At 44.7% G+C, this 16,579-nt stretch overlaps 1 protein-coding gene across 4 annotated transcripts in view; it reads left to right on the top strand.

Moving 5' to 3' along the window:
• The window catches only part of LOC110171321 (acyl-coenzyme A thioesterase 5-like), a 66,714-nt gene that overhangs the window by 22,387 nt on the left and 27,748 nt on the right, over positions 1 to 16,579 (top strand). For 3 of the 4 annotated variants that reach the window (XM_055160403.1, XM_055160400.1, XM_055160402.1), the window contains 3 exons: positions 6,954 to 7,172; positions 13,413 to 13,512; positions 16,221 to 16,417. In XM_055160403.1, coding sequence (XP_055016378.1) covers positions 6,954 to 7,172; positions 13,413 to 13,512; positions 16,221 to 16,417 — 516 coding nt within the window. Of the gene's footprint in view, positions 1 to 915; positions 1,022 to 6,953; positions 7,173 to 13,412; positions 13,513 to 16,220; positions 16,418 to 16,579 lie in introns of all 4 variants that reach the window. The other variant, XM_055160401.1, reaches the window with a different exon arrangement.

The raw sequence follows: 16,579 nt of genomic DNA, 5'->3' as shown, positions 1-16,579 counted from the left end.
ATGTTCAATGTGGGATTCACCTAAATTCACTTTTTGCAAGTGAACCATGTTCATGGTCTTTAGTTGCATTTTAATTAGCAACTTTGTGTCTAAAATAGTTAGAAATTTAGTGTGTGCTGCCAACTATTGTGAAACACTGCCACAGCATGTTAAAAGGCATGTTACATATGTTTGTGCTCCCAGTTTAGTCCTGAGTCTGAGGTGGACTTCATTTGGTCCTGTTCTAATCCTGGTTTAGTAAATAAATAGCACAATGAAACACTTTCACAGTAACACAGTAGTTAGTTTGAAAATGTCCCACAAGTACAAAGAAAAAGCACCCATGATACACACTGACCCCTAAAAATAATTGTTCCATCTGTCATGTATTGAACAATAAAGGTTCATTTAAGCTCTGTCCGTCACTTGGTCCGTCTCCTCAGAACTTGTGTAATCTTTGCCATGGAGCTGTACTTGAGCTGACCACTGGGGACAGTAAAACACAGCTCCATAGTGGAAGCTAAACTTTTAAAAACATGACTAGTACAAACTGCTAAAAATGCTTCCCTCATCTAATTTTTCTTGACTCTTGTACAACAAATGTAATCTAAAACTGCTGTTTGTACCTCCATGTTTGTTTATTTGTTGCTCTATTTCATCTGTTTTGGTCATAGATTGTATAAAGAATGTCATAGACTGTTAATTCACTAACTGACTTTGTGCCCCCTCTTCTGGATGTGTAAGAGAATGCAGCTTTGACTTTAGAAATGTTTGGAAGTTTAATTGCAGTGACAGTTACGACACTTGGAACGCACGGATTACGAAAGTGGAACATAAATAAGCCTAAATTGATGACAGGCATCTCCACCAAAGAGTTTCACAGTGCACCTTTAAAAAAAAACATGTTTAAGTAAATTAATTGATTATGTTTTTTAGTGTTTACTCTTTGGGGTGGACAACCAGCCCCACACGCTGTGGCCCAGGAGGACGCATGGAGAAAGGTGCACCAGTTCATGGAAACTCACCTCAGAGGAGACAGAGGGTAGGGCATTAAAAAGGCACCTGAAAACTCAAGAACAATACAAAATGGATTTAAACAACACTTTTTCAGGACCCTGTGATCAACACTTTCAGTGGTCCTGTTTAGGAGTTGGACAACAAAATGTGAGAGTGACTAGTTCGCTTGTGACTGTAATGTTATTTGATAGGAACTTGTTTAACAGCACAAATAATCTCACCTGTTCTAGTTCCAGTTAAGTCACTTCTTTGTGGTTACATTGTGTTAAAACACTAAAAACTAAACTGTTTAACCTGAGGTCAAAGAAATGTAATTTTGTTTGTAAATTATGGGTGACCAATGAGCTTCTTTTTTTCACACGTGTCATTCTGGATTTTCCAGGCAAGGATTTTGATTGACACTATTCACTGCACTAGATCCCATTATGTGTGGTCATTCAGGTATTAAACTGTCATTCAGAGAATATTTTATGACTGATTATGTCTAAAACCTGTTTACACCGTGCTGTAGACCTCTACAAACAAGTTCTGAAATGTCTCATGCAAAATATAATTCCTTTTTTTTTAATGCTGTTTTCACATCTATATAATGCATGCTTATATTTTTATTGTATCTGCATATTATTACATTTTTGATCTGTTCAACAGATCTTAAACAAAAATAAGAATAAAATCTGAAAAATCTTGTATTTCAAGTCTTCTCTCAAATGTTCATGCTCCTGGGTCTATTTCAAATGTGTATTTTGAGCAGTTTGTGAAGAAAAGTTGAACAATATGTTCAAAATGACAGGAAATAGAGAGCTCTGTATTGATGACATCACACTAGGCAGAATTCCATCGGCACAATTTATACAGTGTAGAAGATGGTTGTTGTTGTTCATTTATTTGAGAAATAGATGTTTGTTTGTTTTTGTTTCAGTTCAATTATTATGAAATCATATTGTACATATTGTGCTGTAGTACAATTATGTCCTAAGAGGAGTAGGAAGAAGTCTGAACTTTATAAACTCCTCCCCTCTCATATTCTAGATGTTGGCAGCTGTGACTTGTGCCAAAACAATTGCCGCTCTCCTCCTGCTCTCATCGACCAAAGTGTACCACAAGGTTCTGTGCTCTTGCTGTGCTTTTGTTTATTATTTACACGCTCTGCCTAAGTAAATATGGACTCAACTTCCACTCATACGCCAACGATACGCAACTTTACATCTCCATCAAGCCTTCCGCCCATCTCCCCCCTCAGTCTCTCTCCAACTGGCTTACTGATCTTCAGACCTGGTGACATATAACTTGCTCAAATTCAACAGCAACAAAACAAAGCTCATGGCTGTGGCCACCAGACCACTGCTCCAGGAGGTTGGAGATCTGGTGCTCAACATCAGTGGCAATGACATCTGCCTCTCCCCAACAATCTGCAACCTGGGCATCATCCTGGACTCAACCCTCTCTTTTGAACCCCACACCAAATCAATCACAAAACATGGCTTTTACCACCTCTGCAGCATCTCCCACTTCCAGCAACTCGGTTGCTCAAACGCTTATGGGAAACAGACCCTTCTGTGTCCAGGCCCCTGCACTCTAGAACACGCTTCCTCCACACATACAAAACTGCTGAAACCACTGACCTATTCAAAGCACTTCTCAAAACATTTCTGTTTTTTCTGGATTTTAATCTCCCCTAAACGCACTCGTGTGTATGTTGTTATTGTAAAGCGCTTTGGGTGTCTTGAAAAGCGCTATATAAATGGAAAGTATTATTATTATCATTATTAGTAATAGTATTATTATTATAGCAGCTTTGTAGTCCAGATAGAACTTATTTACTGTCAAGATTGGCAGGCCCACTTAAAATAATACAACCCCAATGACGATGGCACTATTCACGATGACCACATGCAATAAACATGCAATATATTGCATGTTTCTTCAGCTTATTGAATACTGTACTTTAAATGCATGTGTACTTTAATAAGGGCATTATGCAGGACAGGAATAGGCTGTAGATGTGATAGTAGTTTATCTAACTTCTGAGTTTATCTGCTACCTTATTTTTTATTTATTTTTTTATTTTTTCAGTGAGAAAGTTTTTAAAAAGAGTGCTTCAGTTGTGTTTTAGTTTGTACACAGTATGGCATGAAAGTGGCACTTCTTCTACAGTGAAACATTGTTAACATAAACATCCCAGACAAAGCAGCAACATGCCACATACTCCTCACCAGAAGTTACATATGTAGTAGTTTTGTTATTAGCCTGCCATGGAATATCCAAAAGCCACAAATGTTGGACCTTGTTTTATTATTGATTAGAACCGTGCATTTGTACAATAACTTTAGCTGCCCTTATTTGTATTAAATATAGGGACACATTTTTGAGAAAGGTCCTGTGCTTCACTATAACATGTTTTCTTAGTAGCCTGTTATAACATGTTATAGTGGAGAATAGGACCTTTCTCAAAAATGTGTCCCTAAAGTTAATATTGTACAAATGCATGGTTCTAATCAATAATAAAACAAGGTCCAACATTTGTGGCTTTTGGATATTCCATGGCAAAGTACAGTGTAATCAATAGGAAAACTAACACAATCTAGAATCTGAAAACCACCAATGTAAGTTCTTTTTTTTTTTACTAATCCAGATATGACAATACTAAAAATAACATTATTAGGTGACTTAGGTGGACTTCTGCCTCTTTGAACCTTGATTATAACAAGATAAGACCGGTCAAACTTGTAACATTTTACGACTTCCGTGGGGTTTAATAAATGTCAAAACACGTGTGTTACTATTTTAGCATAGTTTCATTTGTTCATTAAACACAGAGAGAGGAGCCGTGTCTGAGTCTGAGACGATGACCCCATGGCTGCGAATTCACTCAACATTTACACAGCTGAACCGTTCTCTGGGTAAGACTGCACATTGACATATTTCAGTGTAGGGCAGCAAGATATTAAAAAAATCTTTGCCAGAGCTGTTGGCGTTTAGTTGGTTTTAATCAGTTGATGGTGTCTTGGTCAACCAAAATTTTAATTTGTCAACTAATCTTTTTTAATTATTATTTTGTGGATCTGTCTGTTATTGACTAATTGTTAGACTATTTGATTTTCTAACTTTCTGTTTGTTAAATCAACAATGTTAAGCCTTAAGAGGTAACTGCTGTTGTAATTTTGGCCTGTACAAATATTCCATGTATTTCAGCAATTCTTGTAGAGGTCTAAACTGCAGGTACACCAAGATTTTTCTCTCAAAAAGTAATCGTGTTTGAGCACAGCATGGTTTTAAAGTCCTAGTTTGAGAGCACCCCAAGACTCATTATAGATACAAATTAACTAGGTCTAGGTGTTTCATTCTGCCACACACAAAAAAATACTGGTTACAAATAACCCAACCTGTGTAAAATAATAACCCATCACTGGGTCACTCTGTACCAACAGTTTGGGTTAATATTTGAACCCAACTTTTTGGGTTGTTTTTTTCTACTTAATTCTGGGTTGTATTTTACTACTCTGCTGAGTTTATTCTATCCAACACACGGGTTAAATGCTTATATTAACCACCACAATCATATTTAAGAAATAATTATTCAAAAATGTTCAAAAAGCATTTTAATAAATAATTAAATAATCAAAACATGTCACACCATTAACTGGAACACGTTATGAATTCAGCAGTGAAATGTTAATTTAAATTGTTCATTTTGTAAGACTTAGATTTGTGGTTTAACAAAAGATTTGTGTTGAAGTCTGAGTCCAGAGCTCAGGGCTGTGGACACTGTAGTCTGCTCCACTGTCATAAAGGGAAGAACCATAGACTGTAGTATATGATAGTATATGGACATAGTCAACGTGCTAGCTGCCGTGTTCCAAAAAGGACATTCACATGAGGATTCTTCTGGTTCCTACTGACCACAGCTCCCATTGACTTACAGAGGCCACGATATTCCAATGTAACTGCAGCCATGAGCCATGTCATTTTGATCTTCAACTGTTCATAATGACCCGCTCTACATGATTCTGGTCTTTTTTTCTGCTATATCACCATTAAAAAATTCCTATTCATAATACAGAGCCTGGCTCAAAAAAAGGGCTAGATGCTTCGCAGGCAGAAGTCAGACGTTTACTTAGTAACATTTAACATTAAATGATTAAATTGTGTAAACTTGCAGATAAAATCACAAAGATAAAGCAATAATCATGTTTAAATACCTTTAACAGTTGTTTTTCTGGAGCAGTAGATGAGATGAGTAATGGCCGCTGTTGACAGTTGAAGTGTTTCAACCATTTCACTGGGATGTTGTGAGATGATTTGACCCAGAATGTTTGGTAGACCAGAAAAGGGCAGGAAAATATCTATCATTATCTTGTATTTGCCTGTTGACCCAGTATTTGGGTTAAGCAAAATAACGCAACTCTTTGAAAATAACCCCAAAAAATGTCCCAACAGCCCTAACCCAGGAATTGGGTAGAAAATAGAATCCACTATTTTTCAGTTAGTATTTATTTAATGAAATATATATATATATATATATATATATATATATATATATATATATATATATATATATATATATATATATATATATATATATATATATATATATATATATATATATATATATATATATATATATATATATATATATATATATATATATATATATATATATAAAATTTTTTACCATATTGTACATTTAAGCAGTTTTCACACATGCAGTGCCATGCGGCTCTTCTCCAGACTTTTTTGTGCTGGTCCATTTGTGTGAATACGTGCACCAACCGTGTCCTCTTCAGATATTAAACAGGGCTAATTCCGAAATACATCAAATCATAGTTCCTAGTGCCTCGTTCTTCGCTCCCAACACCTTTTGAGCTACTTTACAGGGTCAACCATAAGAGCATTATGCAGATAGAAGAAGGAGCTTCAGCTGCGTTTGGAGAATCCGACCAACCAGCGGTGGGAATAACGGAGACGCCACATAAAACCTACAGCTGTTTAATAAAAAACTCCAACACTCACAAAATGGACTATAATAATAATTCTCCTCAGTCTCCTCTACTGCTCTAGTTTGAAGGCAAATTTCACCATTTTATACATAAATAACCTGAGTGTTTGCACACGGGAGAACATGTTTCTGCTGAATAAGATAGATCTGCAATAAACCCCACAGACAGTACGATCTGTGAACAGATCCAACATCTCCATATGTACCCATGCACGGAAGAGAATAAATATGTCCTCCAGACACCATCAGCTGCAGCCTCCGCTCTTTCCTCAGTCCTAAAAATTTTTCACCAAATCCTGTCCTTTAGTCCGTTTGTGTGTCTTTAAGTTTTGTTTCTATAAACGTACTAAACAATGTGCATTGTGTCGTGATCTGTCACTTCTCGGTCAGGAGGATACTCTGTATATAGTCTATAATTTCTCCACACCACCAGACAGGTGGTGGTGTGTGAAAATGGCTTTAGAATAGTATTTTGTGGATAATTCTACTTGAGGGTTATTGTGTTGGTGGCATAATTATCATCTATGTTTTCTACCTCAAAGTTTGTTATCATGAGAGGCCTATGACCACATTTGGTTCTGGATGTGACTGTGCGCGGGGGACCACACTGATGTCCATCTGTATAAATAAATACAGAGGTATCATTGTGGATCTGTCAGACAACTGCGGTACAGTTATGATGATGCCAAGTGTTATTGTGCAAAAAGCTCCCTCATGTGTTGCCTACTTCCGTACAGATTTCTGTTGGATCATTGTAAATCAGTGTTTTAAAAAAACATATATATATATATATATATATATATATATATATATATATATATATATATATATATATATATATATATATATAGATAGATAGATAGATAGATAGATAGATATAGATATATAGATATAGGTTTAAAAACTGAGATCCAGTTCATCTCAGTCATGAACGTGACTATTTATATCTGTTTTTCTTCAGGTGTTTTGGCGAATGTTCGTCAGGGCAGCAGCCTCAGACCTGGCCCTCTGCTCTCTGCTGACCCCTGCAGGGCGCTCATTGATGAAAAGATGTGGATTAGAGCCCGTTTCCTGCCTCCTCTGGCTCCGGTCACTTTGTCCACTCAGATGTTCTGTGAGGATGGAGACCTGTGGCAGTCCTACGCACACTACAACACAGACTCAGAGGGAACTGTCGACTGTGAGTTCAAATATTGTATTTAGTTCAATAGAGAAATTCAGGTCTCAGTGAAGATAGGTACATTTAATATAATGCCATACTGTGGAACATTCCAGGCAAAGCAACAACAAAAAGAGACAAGCAGGTGGTGAATTCTCCACCAGAAAAGTTACACAGTGCGCCTTTAAAGGTTGTATGGTGGATTTTAAAATTTTTAAATTGTCAATGAAAGTTCAAAATATCATTATTAAGATGCAGCAGCCCTGTAATCATGATGACCAAAATAAAAAAGAATGAAAATCCATCAACTGTGGATGTTTTAGGGCCAGGTAAACATCAGCCAACAGATAACGATGCTACCTCGTTACTTGTTGGCTGTTAAGTCTGTTAGGTTGTCAATCAAGCTTTGTGTTTGATTTCTAGTGTAACTGACTTATCGGCACACTGGGATTACATGGGTTACGTATACCTCTCACGCAAAATGCCATTTACTCAACCAATGCAGCAGTTCTTAGTGGCTTTTTTGAGCTGTCGCTTCCTTGCAGTTAGCACCAAGTTTGTTGCAATGGCAGACAGGAATCCACTACCAGTTAGTTACAAAAGAAAGTCTGTTTTTGGGACGGTCTGTTTTGAGAAAGAAGAAAAGGAGAAAAGGAGCGAAGCCAAACTATGGTGATACTTGGAGCTTCTTTCCAGAGATGGCATGCATTGCAGCAGACAAATGGTCTAAAGCAGGGGTCTCAAACTCAAATTACCTGGGGGCCACATTAGAGAAAGTCTGAGTGAGGCTGGGCCGCATTGAGTATTCGATAAATAGCGGTTGCATGGGAATAAAAGAGAGAGAAAGAACAACATGCAACACACTTTCTTAATCTTTAATAACAGGTCAGAATATGAAATGCATTCAGATCGTAAGTTTAAACTAATACATCTACTCTTCTTCTTTTGCCTACTCCTTGCTGGTTGAAACCTGGCTATGCTTCATCTTGCACAGCTGAGAGATATTCGGCTTGCAAGAGGAAGCATATGAGATCCTCAGGATAGATTGAAGATGCTCATCAGTGAGCCTTGACCTGTATTAGGTGCTTTCACACCAACAGTTTTTGGTGCGCACCAAACGGTCCATTCGAACCAGAAGTGGTTAGCTCGGTTCGTTTGCGTTGGTGTGAAAGCGTCAATCGGACTCTGACCCGGACCAACTCAAGCGGACCGAGACCACAAAAAAGAGGTGGTCTTGTTTCGCTTGAATCCGCACCTCTGGTGTGAACGCCAACCCAAGTCCAAACCATAGACAGCAGGTCCAAACGAACTATTCGAAATGCATCATGGGAGAAACGCGTCTCCTTTGCCTGTAATGAAGCGCTGTACGACTCCAGCGCAGTAACAGATTGTTGTCCAGACGCAGCCGCGATTCATTTTCGAATTATTTTACCAACAATGGCCAATAAAGAGAATGTAACACACGAAGATCAGAGCAAGTCAAAAATGGGGGTGTGTATTTCTGATCAGGACCTGCACAGAGGTCCCGGTGTTCCCCGTGATCATGTAGGAACCAGCATTTGTTATTTTCGGCTTTAATTAACCAAATAATTTTATGGCAATAGGCAATCGCCCATTCAATTGATTCACCTTTAAAAAATGTCCTGCTTTTAGCCTAGTGTGAGAAATACAGTCGGACTAGATCGAAACCCGAGTCCCGAACCAGCAGGAGCAGCTCCGGTTCTGTCCAGGCTCAGATGACGTAGAGCGGGGAGTGAAAAGTGCTTTTTATGAGTTCATGGTGATAAGATGAGGACAGCCCGCGGTATTAACAGGGAACATCAGTATTGGTTACTGGAGATATCGCTGTTCTACCGGGATACAGAGGCTGGTTAATCGGACCAGTTTTGGTTCGTTTGCCGGTGTGAAAGCGGACCACACTGGAGTGTATCTGCTTCTCGTATGTCAAACATGGATGGAAGACGGCTTGTTTTTGCCTCATAGTTTTTGCTAACATGTCGCCAAGCCTCTGGAATAGATCACTGCAGTTTTGTGGTGCTTGCATATTGATGGGACAGCTGTGTTTGCCACTGAGTGGGCGTGGATTTCGGTGACACATATGTGGAGCTTGGTCATCAGGTTGCCAGCAAGTTACGCACTGAGTATTGAGCAGGTAAACAGACTGTCAATGTCTTTTTATTTCTTATTAGCCCCTCCAATAAAGGTCCCATACTTATGAACAGGGGAATTCTGTCAGCGCCTCCTCTGCGCTCTGATACTGTGGTTGTGGGAGCATAAAGTGAAGTGCGCACACATGTACCACCATGTGTGGTTTGTTTTGGTTTTTCGGTGACGCAGTATGTGCATGTGTACTCGTATTAACAGATCCACTTAGACTCGTTGCTTCACAACTGCTGTAAATTGAGTTTTGGGATGTAAACTGCGCTAATAATCTGTTGTGAATCTGCATGGGCACCGATTGCAGCTTCATCTGTCAGTGCGGCCCGCGGTAGAGGGGTGGGATTGTGCGTACATCTACCGCGGGCCGCACTGACATTCTTCTTTGGAATTAAGTGGCGGGCCGCAAAAAATCCTTCCGAGGGCCGCAGTTGGCCCCCGGGCCGCGAGTCTGAGACTTGCGTGTGGAGGAGGCGGAGAAGGCGTTTCTACTTATTGAGCTGTGGAGGAGGAGGGGTCACGCAGGCGCAGTGTTGGGAAGGTTACTTTTAAAATGTTTGTTTTCACCAGTGCCAGTAGCCCCTGTTTCACATTTAAGTTGTAGGCGATTTTATATTAGTTTTTTTTATATATATCTCACATCGGGAGAAGAATTTCCAAGACACAAATGCGTTTTTACCAATGCACTGCTGCTTCCACTGTGTGACTGACACCGCCAACTTTAACATGACGTTTACATCGCTCTTACTGTCGCGTTCTGTTTGGGTTTCCGGCAATGAGTGGAATTACCAAAATAAAATAAATAAATAAATGGGATGTAGCACAAAATGTGAAAACAGGAAAATACCGCCTTGTAATCCAATTACCACTCATTGAAACAGTAACTGTAACGGAATACAGTTACTCATAATTTGTACTCTGATTACGTAACGGTGGTACATGTAATCCGTTACTCCCCAACACTGCGCAGGCGCAACAGTTGAAGGACAAACAGTCGCAGTATTTCACTTTTCTCTGAAAATCCTCCATACAATCTTTAATAAAAAGACTCACTGATAAACACCATACATTGATTTACCATGTACAGTGGGTTCAAACATTTTAACATTTTAAGACCAGAATTAGAAGCTCAACAGCAGAGATTGTGCCAGGAGTGACGTTTTTTCAATAGAAGTCCATTACAACTAGGATTCAAAGAAGCCGATTATCTGGGGCCGGGTTGCGGGGGCAGCAGTCTAAGCCGGGACTCCCGGACTTCCTTCACCTCTGACACGACCTCCAGCTCCGAGGGGACCCCGAGGCGTTGCCAGGCCAGCCAAGAGACATAGTCCCTTCAGCATGTCCTGGGTCTTCACCGGGGCCTCCTCCCGGTGGGACCACCTCAAATGACTCCTCTCGATGTGGAGGAGCAGTGGCTCTACTCCCAGCTCCTCCCCTGTGACTGAGCTCCTCACCCTATCTCTAAGGGAGCACCCAGCCACCCTGCGGAGGAAACTTATTTTTAGCGCTTGTATCCATGATCTCGTCCTTTCAGTCATTACCCAGAGCTCATGACCATAGGTGACAGTAGGAACGAAGACTGACTGGTAAATAGAGAGCATCACCTTTCGGCTCAGTTCCCTCTTCACCACAACGGTCTGATACAGCGACTGCATCACTGCAGACGCTGCACCGATCCGCCTGTCAATCTCACGTTCCGTCCTCCCCTCACTCATGAACAAGACTCCAAGATACTTAAACTCCCCCGCTTGAGGCAAGGACTCACCACCCACCCGGAGAGGGCAAGCCACCTTTTTCCAGTCGAGAACCATGGCTTCGGACTTAGAAGAGCTGATCCTCATCCCAGCCACTTCACACTCAGCTGCAAACCGCCCCAGTGCACATTGCAGGTCCTGGTTCGATAAAGCCAACAGGACAACATCGTCTCCAAACACCCCTTGTGGTCCCCAAACTGGACCCCCTCCAGCCCCTTTCCATAAATACCATGAACAGAACCAGTGACAAAGGGCAGCCTTGGCGGAGTCCAACATGCACAGGGAACAGGTCTAACTTATTGCCGGCAATGCGAACACAGCTCCTGCTGTGGTCATACCGGGACCAGACAGCCCTTAGCAAAGGGCCCCGATCCCTATGTTGAAGGGATCGGGCCTATGCAATGTTGAAGTGGCGTGTCAGTCAAGACAGCCCTACAACATCCAGGGACTTAAGGTACTCAGGATGGATCTCATCCACCCCCGGAGCCTTTCCACAAAGAAGCTTGCCAGTGACTTCAGCCAGGTTGATGGATGAGTCCACATCCAAGTCCCCAGTCTCAGCTTTCTCCTCTGAAGACGTGACAGTGGGATTGAGGAGATCCTCAAAGTATTCCTTCCACCGCCAACGACAACGTCCCCAGTCGTGGTCAACAGCTCTCCCCCCGCACTGTAAACAGTGTTGGTGAAGAACTGCTTCCCCCTCTTGAGGCGCCGGACGGTTTGCCAGAAACTCTTTGAGGCCGTCCGACAGTCATCCTCCATGGCCTCCCCGAACTCCTCCCAGCTCCGAGTTTTTGCCACCGCGACCGCACGGGCTGCAGCACGCTTGGCCCGCCGGTACCGATCAGCTGCCTCAGGAGTCCCACGAGCCAGCAAGGCACGATAGGAGTCCTTCTTCAGCCTGATGGCATCCCTTACTTCCGGTGTTCCACCACCGGGTTCGGGGATTATCGCAGCGACAGGCACCACAGACCTTACGCCCACAGCTATGAGAGGCCGCATCGACAATGTCCATGTCTCCATGTCCCCAGCCTCCCCGGAATCTGGGAGAAGTTCTCCTGGAGGTGCGAGTTGAAAGTCCCTCTGACAGAGGGCTCTGCCAGATGTTCCCAACAGACTCTCACTACACGCTTGGGCCTGCCAGGTCTTTCCGCCCCCCCCCCCCCCCCTGGTGATCAGTTGACAGCTCATCCCCTCTCTTCATCCAAGTGTCCAAGACATGCGGGCAGAGGTCAGATGACACTACTATAAAGTCGATCATCGACCTCCAGCCTAGGAGCCAGCCTAGGAGCCTAGTGCCACATGCACTGATGGACACCCTTGTGCTCGAACATGGTGTTCGTTATGGACAAACCATAACTAGCACAGAAGTTCAACAACAGAACACCGCTCAGGTTCAGATCAGGGAGGCCGTACCTTCCAATCACCCCTCTCCAAGTGTCACTGTCGTTGCCCACATGGGCGTTGAAGTCTCTCAGTAGAACAACGGAGTCCCCGGTCGGTGCACTGTCTATTACCCCTCCCAGGGTACTCTGCACTGCTGTTCGGGCCTGTAGGCCGACACCACCATGAGAGACCTGTCCCTGACCCGAAGGTGCAGGGACGCGACCCTCTTGTTCACCGGGGTGAACTCCAACACACAGCGGCTGAGCTGTGGGGCAATGAGCAGGCCCACACCAGCACCAGCTCCAATTCCAGAGAAATAGAAAGTCCAGCCCCTCTCAAGGAGTTGGGAGTTGGGTTCCAGAGCCCAAACTGTGCATGGAGGTGAGGTCGAATATGTCTAGTCGATAGCGCTCAACCTCCTGCACAAGCACAGGCTCCTTCCCCCCCAACGTGGTGACATTCCATGCCCCCAGAGCTAGTCTCCATGTCTAGAGATCCGGTCGTTGAGGTCCCCGCCTTCGACTCCCGCAGGTGGTGGGCCCACGGAAGGGCGGCGCCACATCACTCCTTCGGACTGTGCCTGTGGGGGACGGGCCGGCCACCAGGCGCGTTGAGCACCCACCCCAGGCCTGTCTCCAGGGTGGGGCCTCGGTGACCCCAGTCCGGGCGACGTATCTAACCTCGTTGGTGCACTCAATATAGGGGGCTTCTGAACCGTTCTTAATCTGACCCGGCCCCCGGACCTGTTTGCCTTGGGTGGCCATGAAGCTCCTGGTATCATTCGGGCACTCAAACCCCTCCACCACGATAAGGTGACGTTTCAAGGACGGGATGTCTGTAAATGTCTCTGTAATTTCCATTTCAATTTAACTTATATATAATTAAAAAAATTGTATGTGGTGACTTTGACTCTGATGTGATCAGATATGTTTGACTTCCTTCTTCTCTGTCTCTTTCTCTTTAGTGTGCACACATTCTTCAGTCGGGGGCTCGTTCGTTGGCTGTGAACCAATGGGGCTGTTCTGGAGTCTGGAGCCGGCTCCAGGAGAGAGAGAGGGACTAAGGCAGGTGAAGAAAACCCATGGCTACAGCATTAACCTGCTGTAACCATGGATACTGGAGTCAACAAGAGCATCCATAATGAACCAGAGGAAACTACTATACTAGTATATGCTTTAACTACTAGCTCTAAGCCCAATTGTCATGTTTTGTGCTAAATACCAGGCACATTTTGGTCATACAAACAAAAATAATAAAGATATTTCTGAAAGATTGCAAAAATATGCTCCCCCCGAACTGCCACCTTACTGTGGTGGGGGAGTTTGTGTACCCGAATGATCCTAGGAGCTATGTTGCCTGGGGCATCACGCCCCTGGTAGGGTCTCCCATGGCAAACAGGTCAGACTAACAGGCAGACTGAGAGCAGTTCACAGAACTCATATGAATAGTTCAATATCGAGGACCGTTACGTCGCCCGGTATGGCGCAGCCGGGGCCCCACCCTGGAGCCAGGCCTGGGGTTGGGGCTCGAATGCGAGTGCCTGGTGGCCGGGCCGTTGCCCACGGGGCCTGGCCGGGCTCAGCCCGAAAGGACAACGTGGGTCCACCCTCCTGTGGGCTCACCACCCGCAGAGGGGTTCATAGGGGTTGGGTCCACAGAGGACTGGGCGGCGGTCGGGGACGGGTGTCTGGACGGCCTGCTCCGCACACACAGCATCTGGCTGTGGTGACGTGGAATGTCACCTCGCTGGGGGGGAAGGAGCCCAAGCTTATGCGGGACGTTGAGAGATACCGGCTAGATATAGTCGGGCTCACTTCTATGCACAGCTTGGGCTCTGGTACCCAACTCCTTGAAGGGGGTTGGACCCTCCATTTCTCTGGCGTTGCCCACAGGGAGCGGCAGCGAGCTGGTGTGGGCTTGCTTATAGCCCCACAGCTCAGCCACCAAGTGTTGGAGTTCACTCCGGTGAACGAGAGGGTCATGTCCCTGTGCCTTCGGGTTGGGGACAGGTCTCTCACTGTTGTGTCGGCCTACGGGCCGAACAGCAGTGCAGAGTACCTGGCCTTCTTGGAGTCCCTGGGAGGGGTACTAGACAGTGCACCGACTGGGGACTCCGTTGTTCTACTGGGGGACTTCAACGCCCACGTGGGCAACGCCAGTGACACCTGGAGAGGGGTGATCGGGAGGAACGGCCTCCCTGATCTGAACCCGAGCGGTCTTTTATTATTGGACTTCTGTGCTAGTCACAGTTTGTCCATAACAAACCCCATGTTCAAGCACAAGGGTGTCCATCAGTGCATGTGGCACCAGGACACCCTAGGCCGGAGGTCGATGATTGACTTTGTAGTCGTGTCATCTGACCTCCGGCCGCGTGTCTTGGACACTTGGGTGAAGAGAGAGGCTGAGCTGTCAACTGATCACCACCTGGTTATGAGTTGGATCCGCTGGCAGAGGAGGAAGTCGGAGGGACCTGGCAGGCCCAAGCGTATTGTGAGGGTCTGTTGGGAACGTCTGGCAGAGCCCTCTGTCAGAGGGATCTTCAAGTCACACCTCCAGGAGTGCTTCTCCCAGATTCCGGGGGAGGCTGGGGACATGGAGTCCAAGTGGGCTATGTTCTCATCCTCTATTGTCAATGCGGCCGCTCGTAGCTGTGGGCATAAGGTCTGTGGTGCCTGTCGCGGCGGCAATCCCCAAACCCAGTGGTGGACACCGGAAGTAAGGGATGCCGTCAGGCTGAAGGAAGGATGGAGCGTGAGATTGACAGGCGGATCGGTGCAGCGTCGGCAGTGATGCAGTCCTTGTATAGGACTGTTGTGGTGAAGAGAGAGCTGAGTCGAAAGGTGAAACTCTCCATTTACCGGTCAATCTACGTTCCTACTCTCACCTATGGTCATGAGCTTTGGGTAAGGACCGAAAAGGACAAGATCGCGGATACAAGCGCTCGAAATGAGTTTCCTCCGCAGGGTGGCTGGGCGCTCCCTTAGAGATAGGGTGAGGAGCTCAGTCACACGGGAGGAGCTCGGAATAGAGCCGCTGCTCCTCCATGTTGAGAGGAGCCAGTTGAGGTGGCTCGGGCATCTGTTTCGGATGCCTCCTGGACGCCTCCCTCGGGAGGTGTTCCGGGCACGTCCCACCGGGAGGAGGCCCCGGGAAGACCCAGGACATGCTGGAGGGACTATGTCTCTTGGCTGGCATGGGAACGTCTCGGGATCCCCCTGGAAGAGCTGGAGGATGTGTGTGTGGAGAGGGAAGTCTGGGAGTCCCTCCTCAGACTGTTGCCCCCGCGACCCGACCCTGGATAAGCGGAAGAAAATGGATGGATGGATGCAAAAATATGATTTGAATATTATCTTCAAAAAATATTATTTTCTTGTAAATATGCACTGAACATACATCGCCTTCTTATCTCCATGGAGATATTTTAATTTTGACTAGAATGTTCCACAGTATTAAAGTTATCTCCATCGGGACAAGCAGGTACTGCCATCAGGGTAAATTACAGGTCAGATCTCCAGAGAGGGAACCTCACTCAGAGTTAGAATTGTTACACAGTGCACCTTTAATAGTGGTGGTGTTCTTCTGTTTGCCTCTTAGACTATATTGACTGACAAACAGGATGTGAGCATGGGCACAAAGTGCTTCCTGCGAGCCCTGGTTGCCACTGTAACTGCCAGCCTCAATAAACTTTATTTGGTTGCAGTCAAATGCTGTGGGCTATGACGTCACACTCACTTTTTCCACTTCACTTATACAATCTATGGTTTGTCCACAGGTTGAGAAAGAGGAACATGCACACTCCCTATGTGTTTAAAGTGTCTGTTTTGGAGGGCCACGTTTCTCTAGGTCACCGGGGAGCAGAGCACACAGAGCTGGCCTCCATCTCCACTGAGCGCTGGTACATGGCTCCAGGGGTTAAGAGGATCGAGATCCGACAAAATGGACTCGTAGGGACCTTATTCCTACCCCCAGGTGATCAGACACAAGTCCTATTTTTACACAGATTCAAAGTAACCAGGGGGAAGGTCTGGTTACTGACTATGGACTACTCATGCCAAGAATAATCACATAAAAACTACTGATTAGAAAGAAATAGAAGGAGATCATAGGCACTCTGATTTATGATAAAAGTTC

Source organism: Boleophthalmus pectinirostris, unplaced genomic scaffold (genome assembly GCF_026225935.1).
Source record: "Boleophthalmus pectinirostris isolate CB_2022bp ecotype Guang Dong unplaced genomic scaffold, ASM2622593v1 HiC_scaffold_3, whole genome shotgun sequence".
Lineage (NCBI taxonomy): Eukaryota > Metazoa > Chordata > Actinopteri > Gobiiformes > Gobiidae > Boleophthalmus > Boleophthalmus pectinirostris.
This window is presented reverse-complemented; position numbering and strand designations above follow the sequence as displayed.